The sequence below is a fragment of the Orcinus orca genome, chromosome 11 (genome assembly GCF_937001465.1).
Source record: "Orcinus orca chromosome 11, mOrcOrc1.1, whole genome shotgun sequence".
In the NCBI taxonomy this organism is placed as follows: domain Eukaryota; kingdom Metazoa; phylum Chordata; class Mammalia; order Artiodactyla; family Delphinidae; genus Orcinus; species Orcinus orca.
In genome coordinates this window covers 99,496,174-99,520,354 of record NC_064569.1, presented here as the reverse complement: position 1 = coordinate 99,520,354, position 24,181 = coordinate 99,496,174, and the positions used below count along the sequence as shown (strand labels likewise).

General features: G+C 50.2%; 1 protein-coding gene and 1 pseudogene across 5 annotated transcripts; both read right to left on the bottom strand.

Moving 5' to 3' along the window:
• TRMU (tRNA mitochondrial 2-thiouridylase) lies at positions 1–24,181 on the bottom strand. Of its 5 annotated transcripts, none has more exons than XM_004279655.4 (11): positions 24,038–24,180; positions 20,270–20,435; positions 19,462–19,568; positions 9,339–9,461; positions 5,977–6,149; positions 4,387–4,440; positions 4,236–4,302; positions 2,832–2,932; positions 1,352–1,496; positions 847–929; positions 1–419 (listed from the first exon to the last, which is right to left on the bottom strand). In XM_004279655.4, exons 1-11 carry the CDS (start codon positions 24,117–24,119, stop codon positions 255–257), a joined length of 1,266 nt encoding a protein of 421 aa, XP_004279703.1. In that variant the 5' UTR covers positions 24,120–24,180; the 3' UTR covers positions 1–254. The 5 variants fall into 5 exon arrangements, with proteins under 5 accessions (XP_004279703.1, XP_033261153.1, XP_033261154.1 ...); XM_033405262.2 differs by lacking the exon at positions 24,038–24,180 and adding an exon at positions 22,509–22,629; XM_033405263.2 differs by lacking the exon at positions 9,339–9,461.
• Positions 9,560–19,450, bottom strand: LOC125960491 (ornithine decarboxylase-like; annotated as a pseudogene).

The following is a 24,181-nucleotide window of genomic DNA, read 5'->3' as shown; positions in this document are numbered from 1 at the left end:
CCCAGACAGAGTTTTTATTGGGTACTGCCCCTGCAGCCCATCCATCCCTCCCCACAGGTCCCCTCGGCATGCCCCCGGACGGGAAGCCCTCTAGGGGGTGCGCAAGAGGAACTCCACCCATGGGGCACTTGGGACAGACCCGCCGGCCAGCAAGCAGAGAGGATGGGCTCTCCCCGGCTCTGAAGCGGCCCTGCCCCCGGCTCCGCTCGTCCACGTCTCCTCCCATGAGCCCCACAGCAGCCGCTCGGCCTCTGTCAGAGCGTGGGTCCCTGGCCCGGGCTGTCACCCCGGCCGATGCTGGAGCCCTCCACGGTCACATCGGGTCTGCTCCTGCCCTTCTGGAGTGTGTAGGCGGATGGCCCCAGGCGCAGGATCTTCCCACTGCCCAGGCACTCGCCCCCTTTGTAGAACACAGCGAACTGCAGAGGAGAGAGGCCGTGTCACCTGCAGTGCGACCCAGCATCCGGGTGCCCACAGTGCAGCCAGGAGCCCGGACCTGGGGCTGGGGAGGGGCAATGCTCTGCCTCCCCATCTTCTGTCCTTGTCCCCGGGGCCCAGAAAAGCGGCGGGCCAAGGCAGGGCAGCCGGCGCTCCCACTAGCCGCGCAAGAGCCAGGCCTCACGGTTGCAGGGCTGCCTGTGCACCCATCCTCGCGGGCTGTGTGAGCCGAGCACCGCAGCCCCTCTGCCCCTCAGCTCCCCCTGGAGACCAGCTGCTCTGGTCCGGAGGAAATGCCATCCTTCCAGAGCACGAAGCCTGCTCCTCCGAGCGGCCGAGCAGCTGCTGAGGAGGGCCGGGTTCCGGGGCAAAGGCAGGCGCAGACTTGGGGCTGAGACGCCCACTCACCTGTCCCAGGGCGAGAGCCCGCACAGCCTTCACGGCCGTCACCCACACAGTGCCGTCTTGATTGAGGGTCAGCACGCAGGGCACTGGGGGAAGAGAAGGACCCTTGGAGGGGGTGCTGGCCTTGCCACATGTGCTCAGACCCAGGCCTCGGGCCCCCGGGGAGGAAGGAGCAGGCAGCGAGGACAAAGGAAGCTCGGGGCGACGGCCAGAGGGGCTCCGCGCCGCCCGCCCGGGCCCCGGGGCGGCACACACACTACCTGCCGGCGGCCTGCCAGCGAGACCCTCAGTCCCACCCGCCCCGGCAACCTGCCCTCTTCCAGAGACTGACCGACCCTGTGTCACGGACGAAGGAGGCTAAGCTGGCCTCAGCGCCCCCCAGGCTGTCTCTGCGGAGGCAGAGGGCACGGAGGCCTACACGTTATACAATCTGAACAGTGGGGGCCCAGGCCCAGGTCGAATCACCGGTCCTAACTCTGGCCTCACCCGGGGATCCCCGCTCAGTCACCTAGCGCCATCTGGTGGCGGAACCGGAAGTGGCACTCCATCATCTTGTCACGGACCAGGGCTGCGGGCGGCTCCTCAGCCACCCAGTGCACGCGGCCGGTCCGCAGCAGGTCCCTGTACAGGGCCGGGTGGTCTGTCCGGGGGGCCTGCGGAGCGGAGCGCGAGGACGTGACGCCCTGGAGCCCTCAGTGGAGGGTCCTGCCCCAAAGCCCCCTCTGCACTTCATTACTAATGATAACAGTAAACACTCACTGAAATCCACGCTCACACGTGGAAATGCATGCGCTTATCCCTCGAGCCTGTCTACCCCACTTTGAAGATGAGGAAACTGAGGCACGAGAGGGAAAGTCACTCGTCATGGCCACACTCAGCAAATAGCAAAGGAGCATGCGATCCAACCCCATGACCTCTCCTCCTGGAAGTTCACCCTGCCCCCACCACAACCCGGCGTCCCAGGGCCAGACGCACACGGGACAGCCACGTCGCCACAGGGATCCCACCAAGCCCCACGTGGCTGGGGACAGGCCTCCTAGGCCTCCATGTACCTGGCCTCCTAGGACTTAGTAGGCCTCCCCTGAGGGAGGACCAAGGGCATCAAGCCCAGGGCCCTTGGGCTCTAAGTAGATAAGGAGACCCACACAGGGCACAAGTGTCAGTGGATGTCCTTTCTCAAAGCAAAAGAGACAGCTAAACTTTACACTAAAGTCCCTTTAACTCATGCTGGACCAGAATCACCGTCCAGGCCCTTGTGCCCAGGGCTCTTCTGGGCGGTGGTGTCCCCGAGGCCTGCTGGCCCCTCTGCCCGCATCTAACGGAGGGTCCCCCAGCTCTGGGACAGAGCGTGCTCAGAGCCGGGACGCTCAGCCTCGGCACTGCTGAGATGTGGGGCCGGATCACTGTGGAGGGGACGGGGCTCCCTGGCTTCACCCCCTGGACGCCAGCAGCACCTGCTCCCCTCCTCCCTCCCCCATGCCGTGATGCTGAAATGTCCCAGGGAGGGGAGCAGGGCAAACATGCCCCCTTTGTGAAGTCCTGCTCTAGAGCTTGGGGACACAGTCCCGGGTCCAGTGGCCCAGAGCCCCGCTGCGGCAGAAGGCCTAGGTCGGTCCCAGCTCTGCACCCTATCTGTTCAACAGTGAATCGCTGGAGGCCTCTGTGTGCAGGCCCTGCCCCAGGCACTGAGCCACCCCGCTCCAACGGACCTTCCCACGTTTCTTAACCTTTGAGTCTTGTAAAATCGGAGGAATACATCTATCTACAAGGATCGATATGATGATTAATAATGCGACCAGCAGACAGTAAAAGCCTAGTAAGCACCTTAAACAAAACCCTTCGGTACCTAGGGCCAATCCCGGGAGGAGGCAGAGGAGAGGCAAGGATGCACCTGACCGCAGCTGCCCTGCAGACGCCCCACCCCGCCTGGCTCAGCACCGTGGGCTCTGCCACAACCAGGCCTCCGTCACCTCACCCGCCCGACTCACCACGAGCACGTCGCCCCTGACGCCATCCTTCTCCACCACGTACCAGGGCTCCCGCAAGCCACCTATGTTGGCTCTCTGGCCCAAAGTATACAGGAACCAACCTGTGGAAACAGTTTCTCAGCGAGGTGGGAGGGGCCCCGTCTCAAACGTCCCACCCTCGCGACGGGGAGGAGGCTGGGAGGCAGCAGGCAGGAGGCTCCCTCTGCGGACCACCCGGGCGGCCTGGCTTAGGCTGTACCTCCCACCCCACGAGGAGCCGTTCCAGCTGCGCGGCCCCCTGACCCACCAGGAGCAGGAACTGCTCCTTTAGAACGTGGGCCAAGTGCCCCGCCTGAAGCCACAAGCCCCTCTTGCTGAGCCCCCGTGTACTAACCGCCTCGGGGCCAGGACACCAGGCTGCCCCGGTTTCTCTGTGCACCCTCACCCCCACCACAAACACCACAAGGCCAGCCGGCTAGGCCACGCCTCCCCCAGCCCCCAGCCCCACGGGGGAACCGGCGCCAAGCTCAGCGCTCCACTTCTGCAAGCCAGGCAACGGAGCTGGGCTCCCCTGCGTGCCCTGGCAGCCTCCTGCCGGGAAAGGCTGCGAGCGCCCTGCAAGTTGTCCCCAGCAGGGCCGGCACGTCCTCCCTCAGGAACGCTCAGCTCTCTGGGAGCCCGTGACGTCTAAGGCCCGCTCCCTCCAACAGCACCAGGAAGGGGAAGCCGTCCGGCCCAAACCGAGGTGAGGGTCTCCAAGGAACAAGCCCCTTGGGAGTGTCCATGTCTGAGCCCCAGCCCTCGTCCTTCCGGCAGGTCAGACCCACGCTGGACCAAGTCTCGTCTGTCACCAGGCCCCCAAGGGCACAGCCCCACCGTTGACCAAGCCCGCCTCTGTCCTCCCACCTGGGCTGTGAACTCTCGCGCCTGACCCGTCCTCCCCACGCCGGCTCAGGGCAGGCTCAGGGTGCCCCGACCCCCAGCGGCGTCTGCGAATGAGGGAGCAGCACCTGGGGTGCAGCACTCCGGCCAGGAGGGCCACCTTCTGGTCCCAACTCTTCACGGCGTCCTAAGTCATGAAACTCATGCTCTGAAGTCAACCTAACTCCTTCCCTCCAGTGGAGTTTTCCTGTAGTCTGGTATTCTCTGTATGTAATGAAAAAATAAGTCTATTCATGGAGACTTAATACATAACTCAGAGAGTGAGGCTTCTGAACCAGACGGCATCCTCTGTTATCGGCTGCGATGCTTAAAAGGAGCCCACGTCTCAAATCGCAAACACCCGGTCAGAGCCACTCCCACCGTCCCTGGCGCCACCCACCGCCGTGCCTGCGGAACTGGAATCATCTCTAAATCCCCAGAGCTCAAACTTGCCCCACGCCTCAAGGAGCTCAGGAAGAAAAGCAGCCCAGGGTTGCTTCTCACCTTTATGCGTTCCCAGAACCTTATTGTCTTCTATTGAAATAAATTTACCAGGTCGAGGCTGTAAATACTGGAAAACAAACGTTTCATTGCTAACAGGTCCAGGTCCAGAGCAGAAACGCGGCTCCAACCTTTTGCATCAAAAGCCACTCACCTGAAGGATGAAATTTTCAAAATTTCTTTTACCAACGAAACAGATGCCCATGCTCTGAAACGAAAGGAAGGCCGACCGTGAGACGAACGGCCGGGTGGGGTCCTGCACTCCACCTGGAGAGCCTGGGCAGGGGCGGGAGGGACACACGGGGCCTCTCGGGGCCTCACCTGCCCCAAGCCGCCCCTCCCCCGGGCCAGGGGCCTGGCTTCCCTTCTCCAGCACCACACACACCAGTCCCAGCCACAAACAGATCTCAGGGGCTTACTTCAGGCCCCAGACACGGACCTCGGCAGCTAAGTAGGCAGTGCCACCTCCACACCCGGCAGGGCCCGGCCCCGCGCTGCAGACCCTCAGACCAGCCGCCCAGGAAAGAACACTAAAGCTGCTTAAGCCCTCAGGCCAGTCGGTGAGTCTCAGGGGAGAGACAGGGACCAGAGCAGAAGCAGGAAGTACAAGCCAGGCCACGAGGTGAAGCATCGCGGGAGGGTCCGAGGAAGGAGAGTCTCTTCTCCAGGTGACGTTTCTAGCACGCGGGAAGGCCTAGCGGGAACAGGCTCGCCGTCCCGCGCTCATGGTTCGGCTTCCTCGCTCACGCGCTGGCCTGTGTCCCTAGAACACGGGTCCTATGAGGGCGGCTCGCTCAGCTCTTACCGGTCACACCCAGAAACCGAACAGGTAGAGACATGAGTAGAGATGCTACAGGTGGAGGGATGAGCACAGGGCTGGCTTCCCTGGGGACAGCAACTTGCTGGCAAGAGCACAGCTGTGCCCGTCCCCAGGACAGCCGTGAAGCAGTGGCTGCAGCTAAGGCCGCCTCAACCCGAAGCCGCCTGGTTAGACCGACCGCCCCAGGGTCTGCCGAGCCCGCTGGGACCCCTCCCACATTGCACCCCACCCTCTAGCACCAAGCGCCCACCACACTGGCTTCACCTCAACTCCACCACTGCGCCAGGCTCGGGGCCTTTGCACAGGCTCTTCCCCCGACCGTCTACGTGACACTAAATCCTATTCACCCTGAGGCCTGAGGACAGACAGACTTTCCTTGGAGGCCTTTCCTGGTGTCTGTCCCTGCCCCCGAATCTAGATCAGAGCCCGTGGCATTTTCTCTCACCGGACCCTACACCTTCTCTCAGGGACACCTCCTGAGTTTACAACGGTAGGTTTGTCTGTCTGCCCCCTTGACGTAAGCTCCCTGAAGGCAGGGGTGGAACTGCGCTCCTCACCGTGTCCTCAGAGGCCAGTGGTGCAGTGCCTGGCGCAAAGAAGACACCTGACGGGGCCGTGCTGACGCGTGGATGGAAACAGAGATGTGTGTGCCGATGGGGGGCTCGGAGCCCGGTCCTCACGGTCCTGCTCTCACCTGGCAGCTGAGCCAAGAGCACCCCAGCCAGCCACCTAGCGGCCAGGACAGCTGCCACCCCCGGGGGGCCGAGGCACGGCCGGGAGGGAGAGGTCCCTCCTCTGCTGCTTTCTGAAGGACCCAGCCCCTCCCACTGTGTGCACGACAGGCTCCTCGCTCGACGCCAGAGCCCAGGCAGGGGAGGTGGTGCAGGACCCCAGGCTGGGAGCACGCACACCCCTCAATCCTACCTCTTTTTTCTGAAGCACATGATGAAGTCTATTCTCAGCAGCTATTTTCTTTACAAAATCTTTTGTTAATCCCCCCAGGGGGAAGAGGGTTCTCCTCAGGGCATCCTGGGAAACCTGGCTGAGAAAGAAGGTCTGGTCTTTAAAGCTGTCAGCTGCTTGCAGAAGTTTTACCACTGCCAAGAGTAAAGAACAAAAGATGTTGCAGGAATAAAAATCATCATACTTTGCTTTTAATAATGTCCTTCTGTTTACTTTGATAGATTACCCCTGGTCTGGCAGAAACAAAGATCAATACTCAATAGAAGACTTCCAGAAAAGAGAACTGCCGTGGTTAAGGTAAGAAAAAGTCTCATCCCTAACTGATCTACTATTGAAAAAAATATGCAGAGGGTAGAGTTTATGTGATAAGGACACTTACTCCAGTTCATATGTTAGACTATATCTGCAAAGATTAAACATCACATGACAAAAATGGTATGAAGTATTAAGAAAAAAACAAACTCAGCCACATCTGGGAAAACTGGACGAGACAACGTACAGAAAATCCTGCTGAAATGGTGTCAGCTGTGCTGTTTCCTAATAACCACAGGATGTGTTTGCACCGTGGCTGCTCTCAGGGACCCTGCTCACTTCCCAGGTCCCACAGTGGACGCCAACCACGTCCCCCAGCAGCACCCGGCTTCTAAACATACTCCCCACTTGGTCACAGTGGGCTTTTCTTATGGTTCGAGCTGACATCCGTCAGCTGCTCCTCTGCAGTTTCTCTAATGTTCTATTCATTGTAAACACCCGTTCCCGGCTGGACAGCGACAGTGCAGAGCTGTGACTGACCCTGGCCATGGGATGCGGTTCAGGAAACAAGGCCCGCCTCCATCTCCGGGTCCCTCGGTCCTGCCTGGTGTGTTACAGACCTTCCATGACTGCAAACGCTGGGTCCCCCACTCTGCAGCTCAATGACCAACGGAGGAAACCGAACGTGACACCAGTGTTCCAGATTCTTTCCACGTGACTCACAACCAGGGCTAAGCAAAGCCTCGGCAAGTCACACCCACAGCTCACACCCGTGCCAAGGGTACAAACAGCCCAAGTGCAGCGTGCAGCTCGGCCCAGTCACATGTGTAACATGCTCTCTGTGTAGCTAATGTTTTCCACCCGTGACCTCAAATTTGATTCTCACTTTAGCCCTATGATAGAATTATCCCCATTTTCAGATGAGGAAACTGAGGCTCAGATAATTAAAGTGACTGCCCACAATGGTGCAGGGAGAGAAGCGCAGAGCTGGAAACTGAGCTCAGTCGCCTGGTTTCTGTCCCACCACGTTTTACGTACAAAACAACAGCATCAAGTGAAACGTGAAAAACTGAGTCCAACCAGTCGTCAGGCAGGCAGACTCATCTGCCAGAGGTTCTTTTTGTTCCAAAACTAAACTTAAACAGCCTAAGTGCATATAAAAGCCTCAGAATACTGGGAGCAATGTGCAATTTCTCAAAGTTCTCGGTTATTTTAAAACAAACTCAAAATCTATGATTTTTAAGAAAGCAAGCAGGAACCCTAAACCATGGACAGGGATGCCTGCTAGGCAATGGTCTGCCTGTGCCTGGAGCCTCATTCACACCTTCGCTCCTCCGGGTCGGCCGTGGTGCTACCTGCCACGGGGACGGGGGAGGACATCTACCCTGGCCCAGGGCCCGGGGTCAGGAGCGCAGGCTGGACTCTGCTGCCCCTATGCGCTCTCCCCAGGGACCCAGGCCAGGAGGCCCCAGACCAGGTCTCCAGGGCAACTGAGTCAGAGCAAAATAAAAATCTCTAGGTGCCTAAAACGCACACAGAGAACAAAGACACTGTGGTATTATTAAAACAGCTACACAGAACAAAGCACACGCCAATGCAGTCAGAGGTCTGAGCGCCTCCGGCCTGTCAAAAAGGCCCAGAAAGCTCTGTGAGGCGCCACATGTTCTAGGAGGTAAGCGGGGGTGGCTATGTGACGTGGAAACAAATCCTTCATCTACTCAGGCCCCTTAGACCGACGTTCACTGGGCAAATTCCACCATGGAGTCCCCAGGCGGCAGGGCTGGGCAGTCAAAGCCGTGTCCTCCTGACGTGGAGTGTTTCCTGGTGAGGGTTGCCCAGGAGTGCGAAGGCAGCACCGGGGAGGGAAGCGGTCACCTCTCCCCACACATCAGCCCCCGACCACAAACACAGACACACACACAGACACAGACACACACACACACACACACACAGACACACACACACACACACACACACACACACACACACACAGACACACACACACACACACACACACACACACACACACGGAACACAAACGGCCCAGCGCCCTGCAGGCAGCAGCGAGAGGCCTTCCCAACATCACGTAGGCGGTGTCCTTGTCTGGGCCCTGCCAGTAAGGTTATCTCTGGCCTCGGCTGCTGTGAGAGGGGGGAAGGAGGGAGAGAGAAGGAAAACAGGGTGGATCAGGCCGGATGACACGGAGGACGGCACAACGACCAGGGACGGCGGAGCTGAACAGACGCAGCTGGGATCCAGCCCCCCAACCCGAGGCAGCCCGGTTGGCGAGTGCAGCCAAGCTTCAGTTTCCTCATCTGAGAACCAGAACCAGAGAACCCGCATGCTGGCACTGCCAAGAGGGGCGCGGGGAGGGAGGCGGTGGGCGTGAGGCGGCCAGGGCAGGCCAGACGCGGGGAAATGCCAACTCCCCCACGGGGCTGCAGCAGTGGAAACTGCCCACAGAAACAGGGCTCCGAGCCCCATCTTGCCTTTCACTTAATAATGACGCCAACTCCTCTGTTCTACATGCAGATGTACCAGGACAAGCCAGCAGCTTCCCAGGTGACTGCCTGGCATTTTCTAGGCAGGTGGAACTTCGCTCCCTTTGACACTGATGAGCTAATTTATATACGTAATCTTCGTAGGCATAGTTACAAGCCTGGCTGCCAGGCCTGTGCCATGTCAGGTCCCAGCACTCATGTCACACTAAAGAACACCTCAATCTCAAGTCCTCACAAACTCGAGGGCAAGAATCAGGGCCTGTTACACTCCAATTATTATTGTTGTGCGTCTCCTCCCAGAACTGGGTTATGAATTACGGCTTCAGTTTCCCAGCAGCCCTGGCCCGGGCGCCCCACCTGAGCCTCCTCCTGGTACCAATCACAGGCCCTTGGGGAAAACGACCCTCTCGGTAACTGTCCTTTTTCGAAGAGGAAACCAAAACCAATGAGCTAGTTTGGAACACACGGAGAGAAGTCGTGCAGGTGTGCTCAAACAACTCACTGTCATTCTTCAAAATAGTTTACTTCATTCACAAATAATTAAGCTCTGGCCCAGGCACTTTTACTCACCATTTCTAATTTCAAATCGATTTCTAAAAAGCCCTTCTGGCCTCCTAACGTGCTTCTGCTGAAAGACCTCTTCATCTTCCAGGGACGTTCTTGCATAGTGACCCGTAGCAACTGCATCTGCTCCTGAGAGGTTTTTAAAAATACGAAGATCAGATTTTATTTATTTTTATTTAAAAAATTTTTTTAATTTTAATTTTACAGTACAGATGTCTATCCTGTCAAATACTTTAATACAACTGACATTCTGTTTTTTTAATTTTTTGGCTGCGTTGGGTCTTCGTTGCTGTGCACGGGCTTTCTCTAGTAGTGGCGATCAGGGGCTACTCTTCGCTGAGGAGTATGGGCTTCTCATTGTCGTGGCTTCTCTTGTTGCGGAGCACGGGCTCTAGGCATGCGGGCTTCAGTAGCTGTGGCATGCAGGCTCAGCAGTTGTGGCTCACAGGCTCTAGAGTGCAGGCTCGACGGGCTTAGTTGCTCCGCGGCATGTGGGATCTTCCCGGACCAGGGATCGAACCTGTATCCCCTGCACTGGCAGGCGGATTCTGAACCACTGCACCACCAGGGAAATCTCTGGAGATTTTTTAATTTACTTTTTAATTTTTTTTTTATATAGCAGGTTCTTATTAGTTATCTGTTTTATACATATTAGTGTATATATGTCAAGCCCAATCTCCCAATTCATCCCACCACCACTACCCTCTGCCCCTTTCTCCCCTTGGTGTCCATACGTTTGTTCTCTACATCTGTGTCTGTATTTCTGTCTTGCAAACCAGTTCATCTGTACCATTTTTCTAGATTCCACATATACGTGTTAACATACGATATTTGTTTTTCTCTTTCTGACTTACTTCACTCTGTATGACAGCCTCTAGGCCCATCCATGTCTCTACAAATGACCCAATTTCATTCCTTTTTATAGCTGAGTAATATTCCATTGCATATATGTACCATATCTTCTTTATTCATTCGTCTGTTGATGGGTATTTAGGTTGCTTCCATGACCTGGCTATTGTAAATAGTGCTGCAATGAACACTGGGGTGCACGTGTCTTTTTGAATTATGGTTTTCTCTGGTTATATGCCCAGTAGTGGGATTGCTGGATCATATGGTAATTCTATTTTTAGTTTTTTAAGGAACCTCCATACAGTTCTCCATAGTGGCTGTATCAATTTACATTCCCACCGAGATGCAAGAGGGTTCCCTTATCTGCACACCCTCTCTAGCATTTGTTGTTTCTAGATTTTCTGATGAAGCCCATTCTAACTGGTGTGAGATGATAACCTCATTGTAGTTCTGATTTGCATTTCTCTAATTAGTGATGTTGAGCAGCTTTTCATGTGCTTCTTGGCCATCTGTATGTCTTCTTTGGACAAATGTCTATTTAGGTCTTCTGCCCATTTTTTGACTGGGTTGTTTGTATTTTTAATATTGAGCTGCATGAGCTGTTTATATATTTTGGAGATTAACCCTTTGTCCGTCGATTCGTTTGCAAATATTTTCTCCCATTCTGAGGGTTCTCTTTTTGTCTTGTTTATAGTTTCCTTCGCTGTGCAAAAGCTTTTAAGTTTCATTAGGTCCCACTTGTTTACTTTTGATTTTATTTCCGTTACTCTAGGAGGTGGATCAAAAAAGATCTTGCTGTAATTTATGTCATATTGTGTTCTTCCTATGTTTTCCTCTAAGAGTTTTATACTGTCCAGTCTTACATTTAGATCTTTAATCCATTTTATTTTTGTGTATGGTGTTAGGGAGTGTTCTAATTTCATTCTTTTACATGTAGCTGTCCAGTTTTCCCAGCACACTTATGAAGAGACTGTCTTTTCTCCATTGTATATCCTTGCCTTCTTTGTCATAGATTAGTTGACCACAGGTGTGTGGCTTTATCTCTGGGATTTCTATCCTGTTCCATTGATCTATATTTCTGTTTTTGTGCCAGTACCATATTGCCTTGATTACTGTAGCTTTGTAGTATAGTCTGAAGTCAGGGAGCCTGATTCCTCCAGCTCCTTTTTTTCCCCTCGAGATTGCTTTGGCTATTTTAGGTCTTTTGTGTCTCCACACAAATTTTAAGATTTTTTTGTTCTAGTTCTGTAAAAAAAAATGCCATTGGTAATCTGATAGGCATTGCACTGAATCTGTAGATTGCTTTGGGTAGTATAGTCATTTTCACAATATTGATTCTTCCAATCCAAGAGCATGGTATATCTCTCCATCTGTTTGTGTCATCTTTGATTTCTTTCATCAGTGTTTTTTTTTTTTTTTTTGCTGTACGCAGGCCTCTCACTGCTGTGGCCTCTCCTGTTGCGGAGCACAGGCTCCGGACGCGCAGGCTCAGCGGCCATGGCTCACGGGCCCAGCCGCTCTGTGGCATGTGGGATCTTCCCGGACCGGGGCACGAACCTGTGTCCCCTGCATCAGCAGGCAGACTCTCAACCACTGCATCACCAGGGAAGCCCTCATCAGTGTTTTATAGTTTTCTGAGTACAGGTCTTTCACCTCCTTAGGTAGGTTTATTCCTAGGTATTTTATTCTTTTCGTTGCAACGGTGAATGGGACTGTTTTCTTAATTTCTCTTAAAGATTTTTCATCATTAGTGTATAGGAATGCAAGAGATTTTTGTGTATTAATTTTGTTTCCTTCAACCTTGCCAAATTCATTGATTAGCTCTAGTAGTTTTCTGGTGACATCTTTAGGATTATCTATGTATAGTATCATGTCATCTGCAAACAGTGATAGTTTTATTTCTTCTTTTCTAATTTGAATTCTTTTTCTTTTTCTTCTCTGATTGCCATTGCTAGGAGTTCCAAAACTATGTTGAATAATAGTGGCGAGAGTGGACATCCTTGTCTTGTTCCTGATCTTAGAGGAAATGCTTTCAGTTTTTCACCATTGAGAATGATGTTTGCTGTGGGTTTGTCATATATGGCCTTTATTATGTTGAGGTAAGTTCGCTCTATGCCCACTTTCTGGAGAGTTTTTATCATAAATGGGTGTTGAATTTTGTCAAAAGCTTTTTCTGCATCTATTGAGATGATCATATGGTCTTTATTCTTCAATTTGTTAATATGATGTATCACACTGATTTGTGTATACTGAAGAATCCTTGCATCCCTGGGATAAATCTCACTTGATCATGGTATATGATCCTTTTAATGTGTTGTTGGATTCTGTCTGCTGGTATTTTGTTGAGGACTTTTGCATCTATATTCACCAGTGATAATGGTCTGTAATTTTCTTTTTTTGTAGTATCTTTGTCTTGTTTTGGTATCAGGCTGATGGTGGCCTCATAGAATGAGTTTGGGAGTGTTCCTTCCTCTGCCATTTTTTGGAAGAGCTTGAGAAGGATGGGTGTTAGTTCATCTCTAAATGTTTGATAGAATTCACCTGTGAAGCCATCTGGTCCTGGACTTTTGTTTGTTGAAAGATTTTTAATCACAGTTTCAATTTCATTGCTTGTGATTGGTCTGTTCATATTTTCTGTTTCTTCCTGGTTCAGTCTTGGAAGGTTATACCTTTCTAAGAATTTGTCCATTCCTTCTAGGTTGTCCATTTTATTGGCATAGAGTTGCTTGTAGTAGTCTCTTAGGATGCTTTGTATTTCTGTGGTGTCTGTTGTAACTTCTCCTTTTTCATTTCTAATTTAATTGATCTGAGTTCTCTCCCTCTTTTTCTTGATGAGTCTGGCTAAAAGTTTATCAATTTTGTTTATCTTCTCAAAGAACCAGTTTTTCGTTTTATTGATCTTTGCTATTGTTTTCTTTGTTTCTATTTCATTTATTTCTGCTCTGATCTTTATGATTTCCTTCCTTCTACTGACTTGAGGTTTTTGTCTGTTCTTCTTTCTCTAGTTGCTTTAGGTGTAAGGTTAGATTGTTTATTTGAGCTTTTCCTTGTTTCTTGAGGTAGGACTGTATTGCTATAAACTTCCCTATTAGAACTGCTTTAGCTGCATCCCATAGGTTTTGGATCATTGTGTTTTCCATGTCATTTGTTTCTAGGTATTTTTTGATTTCCTCTGATTTCTTCAGTGATCTCTTGGTTATTTAGTAACGTACTGTTTAGCCTCCATGTGTTTGTGTTTACTTTTCTTCCCCTGTAATTTATTTCTAATCTCATAGCATTGTGGTTGCAAAAGATGCTTGATATGATTTCAATTATTTTTAATTTACTGAGGCTTGATTTGTGACCCAAGATGTGATCTATCCTGCAGAATGTTTCATGTACACTTGAGAAGAAAGTGTAATCTGCTGTTTTCGGATGGAATGTCCTATAAATATCAATTAAATCTATCTTGTCTATTGTGTCATTTAAAGCTTGTGTTTCCTTAGTAATTTCCTGTCTGGATGATCTGTCCATTGGTGTAAGTGAGGTGTTAAAGTCCCCCACTATTATTGTGTTCCTGTCAATTTCCTCTTTTATAGCTGTTAGCATCTGCCTTATGTATTGAGGTGCTCCTATGTTGGGTGCATATATATTTGTAATTGCTACATCTTCTTCTTGGATTTATCCCTTGATCATTATGTAGTGTCCTTCCTTGTCTCTTGCAACATTCTTTATTTTAAAGTCTATTATATCTGATATGAGTACTGGTACTCCAGCTTTCTTTTGATTCCCATTTGCATGGAATCTCTTTTTCCATCCCCTCACTTTCAGTCTATATGTGTCCCTAGGTCTGAAGTTGGTCTCTTGTAGACAGCATATATATGGGTCTTGTTTCTGTATCCATTGCGTGAGCCTGTGTCTTTTGGTTGGAGCATTTAATCCATTCACATTTAAGGTAATTATTGATATATATGTTCCTATGACCATTTTTCAAATTGTTATGGGTTTGTGTTTTTGTAGGTCCTTTTCTTCTCTGGTGTTTCCCACTTAAAGAAGTTCCTTTAGCATTTGTTATAAAGCCGGTTTGGTGGTGCTGAATTCTCTTAGCTTTTACTTGTCTGTAAAGCTTTTGATTTCTCTGTCGAATCTGAATGAGATCCTTGGTGGGTAGAGTACTTGGTCATAGGTTCTTCTCTTTCACCACTTTAAATATATCATGCCATTCCCTTCTGGCTCGTAGAGTTTCTGCTGAGAATTCAGCTGTTGACCTTATGGGAGTTCCCTTGTATGTTATTTGTCATTTTTCCCTTGTTGCTTTTAATAATTTTTCTTTGTCTTCAATTTTTGTCAGTTTGATTACTATGTATCTTGGTGTGTTTCTCCTTGGGTTTATCCTGCCTGGGACTCTCTGTAATTCCTGGACTTGGATGGCTATTTCCTTTCCCATGTTAGGGAAGTTTTCGACTATAATCTCTTCAAATATTTTCTCAGGTCCTTTCTCTCTCTCTTCTCCTTCTGGGACCCCTATAAGGTGAATGTTGGTACGTTTAATGTTGTCCCAGAGGTCTCTTAGGCTTCATTTCTTTTCATTCTTTTTTTCTTTACTCTGTTCCATGGCAGTGAATTCCACCATTCTGTCTTCCAGGTCACTTATCCATTCTTCTGCCTCAGTTATTCTGCTATTGATTCCTTCTAGTGTATTTTTCATTTCAGTTATTGTAGTGTTCATCTGTTTGTTTGTTCTTTAATTCTTCTAGGTCTTTGTTAAACACCTCTTGCACCTTCTTGATCTTTGCCTCCATTTTTTTCCTGAGGTCCTGGATCACCTTCACTATCATTGTTCTGAATTCTTTTTCTGGAAGGTTGCCTATCTCCGCTTCATTTAGTTGTTTTTCTGGGGTTTTATCTTGTTCCTTCATCTGGTACATAGTCCTCGGCCTTTTCATTTTGTCTATCTTTCTGTGAATGTGGTTTTTGTTCCACAGGCTGAAGGACTGTAGTTCTTCTTGTTTCTGCTGTCTGCCCTCTGGTGCATGAGGCTATCCGAGAGGCCTGTGCAAGCTTCCTGATGGGAGGGACTGGTGGTGGGTGGAGCTGGGTGCTGCTCTGGTGGGCAGAGCTCAGTCCGCTAGTATTGGAGGATCTCCTTCAGAGGCAGGGGGCAGCTGCGGCTCACCACAAGGACAAAGACTTTGGCAGCAGAAGTTCTGGGAAGTACTCCTTGGCGTAAGCCCTCCCGGAGTCCGCCATTAGCCCCACCCTTATTTTTTAAATTTTTATTTAAAAAATATTTTTGGTCGTGCCACACAGAATGTGGGATCTTAGTTCCCTGACCCGGGATTGAACCCGCACCCCCTGCAGTGGAAGCACAAGTCTTAACCACTGGACCACCACGGAAGTCCCGAGGATCAAATTTTAGACTTGCACTTGCTGGCCTTGGCCAGTCGGAGCCCAGGGTGCACCAAGCAGCAGACAGACGCCAGGTCTCACACCAGGCAGTCTGTGCAGATTACCTGCCCCACTCCCAAACACCCAGATCCCAGGGAATAGAGGCACACCTGAAATTCTATTAAATAAGCAGCCTTTAGGTCTCTAAATTGATATAATCTTGCTACAAGATTTCACTGTATCTCTAAGAGTCTTTCTAAAGTTAATATCTATCCATTCATTCTAGCTTAAGGAAAAATTCAGATATGCACACAAGTACAAAAAGCTAATTTCAGTGTTTCTTATACTAAGGAAAAACTGAAAACAACTGAAACGTTCAACACCAGGAGAATATGAAGTAAATCAAAGTGCCATTGCCATAATAACAGTGCCACTTACACAGAATTTTTAATGGGAAAACGCTTATGATATTGTTCAGTAGGGAAAGAAAGTTTATGACTCTACTTTTTTTAATGTACAGAAAAAAATGAAGACAAATATCAGAAAGTCTCCTCCTTTGATTCTGGGAGGTGAAATTATAGGTGACACTTTCCCTTATCTTTTTTACTCTTCTGAGTTTTAAATTTTCTTTAATAAATACATATTATTTTTATAACAGTGAAGGACCATGCAGCATAGTCAATTTCTTCTTTCCACATAATGCAAAAAAGTGAAAGAACCTACCAAGGCACATATTAATCCATGACCTTTGCACTGAGTGAAAATTTCAGACATTTCGTATTGCAAGAGACTTTTTCCAGGAAGGTGCAGCAAAACTGATTCAGTACTTAACCAACCAAAGTAGCTCAGTGTAAAACAAAAGACACAGTAAGAATTAACTGCTGCATATTAACTACTTGAAAAAGCACATTTAGGAACACATTATTAAATCTTGATTGATTTTCTAATAGAGAAAAAAAAACACTTTATTTCCTTAAAGAACCACCAGTTACACTGCAAAAATGTAGGATTCTTTGTGAGAAGCCCTAAGATTTCAGAGGTCTAGGTTTCGAGTATTTTTATTCTGTGTTGTACTGTTCACACAGTAAATTCAGACTCAGAAACGTTTACCGCAGAAGTTCTTCCGAAGCATCCCCAACAGATGGCCACCTAGGGGCTCCCTGAAAAGCTAAGGTGACAAGGAGCTTCAAGCTCTACAAAGGCAAGCATCATGCCCCGTGAAGAGCTGTTTGTGCCTCCCCTAAGTGAAATCTTTCTCCTGCGCACCCCAGCTCTGGCCTCTGGGGTCCCAAGCTAGAATGTGATCCTGAGTCACATGCTTGCGTGCTGCTATGATGGCCCCAAAGTATCATCAGATGGAGTATTTCCCACACTCTCAAAATAAAAACCAACTCATGCTCCATGAGCCTGTCACTCTTTTTCCCGAGTAAACTGGAACTAAATGCAGCCACTAGACGTAGGCTGCCCAGTGTGGACCCCAGCGGACCCCTCCCCCTTCCTCGGATGTCCTGACCACAAGGCAAACTTGGGCTGCACTGGCTCTGATGCCAGACTGCAGGCTCACAGTCAGCTCGAGGCCCCTCGAGGCCCTAGATCGACTCCCAATCCTGTACCAGAAGATTTAATTACTGAACCTAGGTAGCAAACTTTGCATTTATCTCTACTCAATTTCATGTTATTGGTGTTAGCCCAGCATTCAAATTTGTTAGGACTTCAATTCGTAGTTCTCATAGGCATTTTTGGTAAAAAATAACCTAACTCCATGAACCGACTTTTCATCATTGTCGTCTCAGCGGCAGGTCACTTGCGTATCAGGTTGGCAAGCCGACTCTGTCCCCTTTTAAGTCATTGCAAAGTGCTGACAGGACAGAGTGGCCAGTGGTCCTGTGACCCCACTGGGCCACTGGCACACAGCATGTCTTGGCACATGGCCAGATGTGGCAGGGTGGGCTGCAACGGGCCAGAACAATGTGCAAGACCAGCATCCAGCGCTCCAGAAGCTCATTATGGTGGCCCTGACGGCAGGGGACAAGAAGAGAACGTGACTTCACAAAAGCACAGCAACGGATACCACGAGGAGCCTAAGTAAGCAGGTCAGCAGCAGGGGGTTCAACAAACAGGAATGGGGATGTCCCACCAGGCCGACGGGAATGAGAAGGCAGGAAGCTGGGAACGGACAAACTCTGCAGGCAAGCTGTCGGTAGCGGCAGGACCTTGAGCAGAAACGGGCTTTCTGAACAGGCCACTAAGACATGGCTCCAAACCAGAGAAACGAAACAGACCCAGGACCCAGAATCAGCTACAGACCCAGACCCGTTTCCGAGACAAAGCAGACGCCTGCTTTTAAAGCAAGAGAAAAGGTCTCAGTAGGACCAGCAGAAAGGATGACTAATAAGAAACGAAATGCCGAGTTTCTTAAGTTCTGAATTAGGGCTCCTGAAACTTCCGCTAAATATAACCACATCTGGAACTAGAGCTGCTTTGAGCAAAGTCGAACCTGCAGGCAGGGTCTGGGGGCCTCACCTTTCAACTCTCGCCAGTGATCCAACACTTCGTTCCTCAGGGTTTTCTGAGGTTGGTTCTCCTGAAATCCACTGTGCTAGTCCTTATGGCTGTGCGGCCCGTGACAAAGATGCACTCTCTCCCCCCTAGGATCCTATCATTTGTGCATCGCCAGAGAGTTCTTTCTTATCCAGTGAAATACAAAATACTAACATTTTCACTGCTTCCTTTCCTTCTGCAAGATGAAACTGCTTACAAGGCTTTGACTTCTGGCTTTCTCTGAAAATCTTATGATATTCTCCTTTTTTAATTTCAAGATACTTTATTATTTTTTTCAACAGGTCACAACACTAAGCTTCTGGTCCATTCTGCCTGCCATTGCACAAGCTACAAACATTTGCTCAGCAGGCGAAGGGCACTCTTTAGTAGCATGTTTGAGAAGTGAATAAAAAGCCACATAGAACAAATATTGCAATAGTTTCCATAGGAACACAGGTAAGTGTGACCCCACCTCCCAGGCTTCCACATTGCCGCATCTGTGCCAAGCCTACTCACACAGAAACCTCAAACCTTGCAGAAACTAAGTTAAATGGTCCCCCCAAACCCTTAATTCAAGCTAAACTCACAGTTAACAGCTATGAGAATGGTGTCTACACGTCAACACAGGTTGCAGCACAGGCTGGGTGACCTTCATTCTACTCTCCCAAGCACAGGACACAGGCACAGTGCCACCATCCTGCTCCTCTGATCTGGGTAGGAAGTTGTGGTTCTGCATTTGCTGCGTCAGTTGCCACGTGGGCCCTGACATCACATAGTAGATGGTCAGCCTCTGGAATCCACTGAAGTGGATTCAGCAGCGACAGTGTGAGCACCCACGTTTTCAAAGAGCATCCAATCTCCCATATGCATCTCGGGCAAGTTACAGTGCTCAACAATGCGATCGAGGTCATCGCAGGTCAGTCTCCAGATGCTGGATGGATAACACTTCCCATCTGGTTTGGGGCTCTTCTGCAGAAGGGGCTTCATACGTGCATGGTCATAAAGGATGCAGCTGAAAGCTCCACAGACTCCATCATTCACGTAATACATAAAGGTCTGTTCACTCGACTCATCTTTATCATCAGAGCCTGTCTGCTCCTCTAATGGGAGGTTTTTTTGCAATGATATTAACTGTGAGCTTGAAAGCTGATGCAACGTAGTTATCTGCCTGGCTCAGCTATGATTCTCACTCTGGAGTCTAATGGAAAATACTTGTCCAAGACTGGGTTGATCTCTTCAAATTTAAGCTTTACATCCTCAGATCCAGAAAAGCCACCACCAATATCAAACAGATACATGTTGAAACCGACCTCAGCTCCCAGAAATCTTATAATTCTTAAAAAGACAAACGCAGATAATCCCAATTACTTACCAAGATTATCCACAGCATAATTAAAAAAACAACTGAATTTGATATGTTTGTTGCAGACTATGTCAGGATTGGGAGTTCTTCCTTTTTCATATTCATTTAAAAAATCACTGGAATAAAAGAAAAAGACTTTTCACTTCTAAGTGTGAGACACTCTATGGAAAAATAAATCAGCTAAATTACTTGCTTAATTTAGAGTTTCTCCCTGTCTTACCAAAACTATAATTTTCTACAAAACAGAAGAGCTTCAGTATAGAGCCATTTTCAATATTTTCATCAAATATCTGTTTAAAGACAGCTGCAGTTTCCATCTGAACCTACACTCACCAGGCCCCAGGCCCCACTGTACCGTTTCCCAAAGTAAGACCCAAAGGACCCCCTCCATCAGAATCACCTGAAGCGCCTGCTCAAGTGCAGGTTCCAGGGCCCCATCCCAGACCCAGCTCGAGGTATCTGTTTAACCAGCACCCCAGCTGACTCTTCAGCCTGACATCTACTGCCCAGTGGATCTGTCCTCAGGGACCAGTCACAGCCAGCCTTCTGTGGGAGACCTCGGCCTTAGCTCCCTCATACTAATTTAGCAGAGACATTAGACTTCTGGCAGGTGGCACAGTCACAGGAATAAGGGCTAGGGGTGCTCTGGGATGCAGGCCTGACCTCTAACACAGACTCCCTGAGGGCGGCTGAGGCCTCCCACACACAGTCTTCAGCACCACTGCCAAAACAAAAAGTGCCGGCTGCACGCCATTGGCCCGGCTGACTACGGCAGTCCTGCCCTTAGGAAGCCTTCTGCGTCGGGAACTGCACCCACCTGAACACATCATTCCAATACTCCTTCACGTAGGACACTTGATGGAAGGGGATGTCTAGGATTTGGCAAACTCTGTAAGCGTCTTCGCAGTCTTTGTCAGCCGTGCAAACTCCATGCTCATCCAGCGAGTCCCAGTTCTTCATAAACACCCCTGTCACCTGGTAACCTGGGGGAGGGGCGAAGGGCAAATTAAAGAGAGTTTATGAAATCAACCTTGGGCGGAAAAAGCAGTGACTCCTGAGCTCTCCGGTGCCTCTGTGTACGGGTGCCTGGCAGTCCCCCCCTTTGCCACGTGGCCTTCTGTGCTCTGACTACATCTTAGTGCAAACTGTTCCTGACTCTCCGGCTGATGCTCGCACCCTGACCCTCCCCCTGCACTTTGTAAAGGCCTCCTTCCTCACAATACGCTGTGGGGCTGTACTGATTGCCCGCGTCCCCAAGACTGTTCATCTTGTATGAACAAGACGGCATTTTTTCACCTTCATGCTCCCACGCACAATGCCAAGCACATAGAGGCGTAGCCAACGTGTGACTGAATGAAAGAAGAGCAGAAATTCAACACAATTTTTCGAAACAAATACAAACCACCATTCAGTTATCAGAAAAGTAAACTCATTTCAAAAGTTATTTCCAATTACTATCTAAGAATTAGATTCTAAGTCACCAGACATAAAGACATTTAAAATTTTGGCTACTTTATTGTAAGGGCTGTACTATCTGTATATTTTGAGACCGTTTTCTCCCTTTTCTGCCGCTTACAAAGCACCCAACCAAATACTGGAAAGACCAACTTTAGGACTACACAGATGTCTACCACATATGAGAAATCTGTTTTTTGGTTAGGCTCAATGTAATGAAAGACAGGGCATTTGACCGTAAAAGGTTTAATACAGTACTCCAAAGAACAGAGATGCAGTGACACAGCTTTGCCAAATACTAAAAGGTCACATTAGCAAGACCACCCCCCCATCCCAGCAGGTAACAGGCCCTCCCTCCTCTGCTTCGCAAACCACATGACTCTGCTTCTCTTGTAGTGCACACCACACTAGGTGCCCGTAGTTCCCGTCCATGCTCCCTGTAGCTCAGTAAAACATGGAGCTGTGTCTCATACACCCACGTGTCCCCAGCTCCCAGCAGTGCCCAGCAGAGAACAGGAGCTTAACCAGAACAAACACACAACTCCACATCCAGAGCTTTAAAAATCCCCTCTTCTGGGCTTCCCTGGTGGCGCAGTGGTTGAGAGTCCGCCTGCTGATGCAGGGGACGCGGGTTCGTGTCCCGGTCCGGGAGGATCCCACATGCTGCGGAGCGGCTGGGCCCGTGAGCCATGGCCGCTGGGCCTGCACGTCCGGAGCCTGTGCTCCGCAACGGGAGAGGCCGCAGCAGTGAAAGGTCCGTGTACCGCAAAAAAAAAAAATCTCCTCTTCTATAGCCTGATCTGCCTGCTCATCTTTCTTCTGGAGATGTGACCCATTTACATGGGCACAGGCTCTGGCACTCCAGTATGGGACCAGAGCACCTTGCCAGTCCTTAACTTTCCAGGAGGCACGTGACAGAACACACACGTCCAACAAGACTGGGAAAAACCCCAATGCCGAGTGGAGAGGATCAGGCCTTTTCTTTGCTACGTCCATCAGCTTCTCCCACGGAGGAGCAAAACCCAAGGAAGCTGGAATACGAAGCTGTACAGTCTGGATTCTGGGAAGGAGAGCTTACCTTCCGGAAGTAGTAAAATAACGTATCTAGACTCTCCAGGGCCACCTGCCGCATCTCCCCAAACATGTCACAGCCTCATCAGAACCCTTCAAGGGCTCTGCACTGCTACCCAACACAGTCGAAAGCCCCTCATAGAACATATTGCATAACCAGGGCTCAACCTACCTCTCCACCCCCCTCTCCTTCTGATAGGGACAGAGTAAAGGGACAAAGTAGGTAATTAAATAGTCCCACTAGGGGATTGTAAGTAAAGAAGAAAGTATGGGAGACCCCTGTAAGTTAATGATCACTCAAGAAAGCAGGTTTGCTTAACCATAAAACCAAGCAGGCTTGCTTAGTAACAAAACCATGCAACAGAAGCATGAGACATGCCCCAAAACAATAAAACAATGCTGGCATGAGACCCACATCCTGCCCGGTGAGCTCAGTAAGTTAATGATTCCTAGGACATGCTCCTCTGTGTGTACTAAAAACAAAAATATAAGGAAAGGGTGACATTATACTGAAACCTGAGATGATTTACCATTTTTAGCATACGTTACCGCCTTTTTGCTAATTCTCATTGTGCCATGACAGTCCTGGCTTGACCATGTAGGGACAAGAAAACTCCCCCAGCCAATGTGGAGGAGCTGATGATGGAAGACTGACGTCTACTCAAGAATGAGGAAGAAGGTGGTCTTTTCCCCCTCCCCACCTTTCCTCTGATTTTAAAACTGTAACCCACTAAGTTCTCAGGGCACAGCACCCTCTCGCCCGCCTGCTTGTAAGCCTCACAAACGTCCTATTCTAATACATCCCTTCTTATCTATCACTTTGCCTCTCGCTGAATTCTTTCCGCGCTGAGACATGAAGAACCGGAACCGCCCCCGCCCCCAAACGCCACCTCACGGTCTCACTTCCGCCTCCCTCTGGCCAGAGCCAGCTCCTGCTGCTGACTCCGCCAGAAAGCCCTTTTCTCCTCCCCGATCTTTGCTTAGTGAAATCCTACTCCTCCTGCAAGTCTTGCAACCATGGATTTGAGGAGTCTAGGTCTCCCATCTTCCAGGTTGGCACCTCCTCAACTAATAAACCTTCCTCTGCTCCAAACTCGAACTTTCGGTTTGTTTAGCCTCACTCTGCGTTGGGCACATGAACCTGGGTTCGACAAGTCTCCTCTCAAACACTACCGCCTCTGTGATTCGTTGCTTCCCCCTTTCTCGCAATTGTATGTGCCTACAGTTTGCCTATACTGCTATTTAACTTTTTTTATTGCACCTTTCATAACAGCTACAGTTACTAATAATATGAACTAATAACCACTACTGTTTTCCGCGTGCCTGATATGTGCTGGGCACTGGGGTTAAATCTCTGTATGAATTATGTTATCTAATACTTCCAGTAACCCTGTGACGTAGGTGTTCCCTCCACTTCACAGACAGGGAGCGCTTACATCACTCGTCCCAGGTCAGGAACCTTGCACTCACTCTGCATTGCAAGTACCTAAGCACGAAAGGCGGCTCACAGCAGAGGGTCCACAAGTGTCACTAGGGGTACGAGGCCTCACAATGAGAGAGGGCCACACAGACGGAGAAGTCAGACGGGCAGTTCACCTCAGCTCCCGACCCGGGGCACCCGTTAGTCGCCTGAAGAAACAAGCGCTTTTGCGCAAAAGTTTGTCATCCACCGAACCAAGACCACAGACACGATTTAATAAACAGACCACCCGTCGGTACTTGTCGCACACGTTGCCTGACGGCCATGTCGTTTGTCGTAAGAGCAAGGACCTCCACGGAGGCTGCTGTGTCCGCAGAGGTCAGCGCTCCCCAGGCTAAGTGCGGACGCCGCCGCCATCGCCCCGGATGCAGGGTCTCGGAGCCAGGGAGAAACGCGGCCCCCCGAAGTCGAAGACCCCCCCCTTCACTGCGTCGGTAACGGGTGGCCCGACTGCTCCCCAGCAGTCGGGGCTGCGGTCGCGCGCTCTCCGACCCCCAGGCACAGGGTGAGGGGCCGGGGCGCCGCACGACCGGGCGGAACTCTACGAGAAGGGGCGGTCTGGGCCCTCGGTCGCCTCACCTCTCCGCCTCAGCAGCAGCGCGGCCACGGCGCTGTCCACCCCGCCCGACACGGCGCACACGACGTGCCGCGCCCCCTGCATCGCCCGCGGCCACCTTTCCTTGTAGTCGCCGCCGCCGCCGCCGCCGCCGCCGCCGCCGCCGC

Coding starts and splice junctions, on each gene's coding strand:
- TRMU (XM_004279655.4), bottom strand. CDS start 24,119: ATGCAGGGGGCGCGGCACGTCGTGTGCGCCGTGTCGGGCGGGGTGGAC. Junction 20,436..24,037: donor GCTGCTGCTGAGGCGGAGAG/GTGAGGCGACCG, acceptor CCCCTCCCCCAG/GTTACCAGGTGACAGGGGTG. Junction 930..1,351: donor CCGCCACCAGATGGCGCTAG/GTGACTGAGCGG, acceptor CTCTTCCCCCAG/TGCCCTGCGTGCTGACCCTC.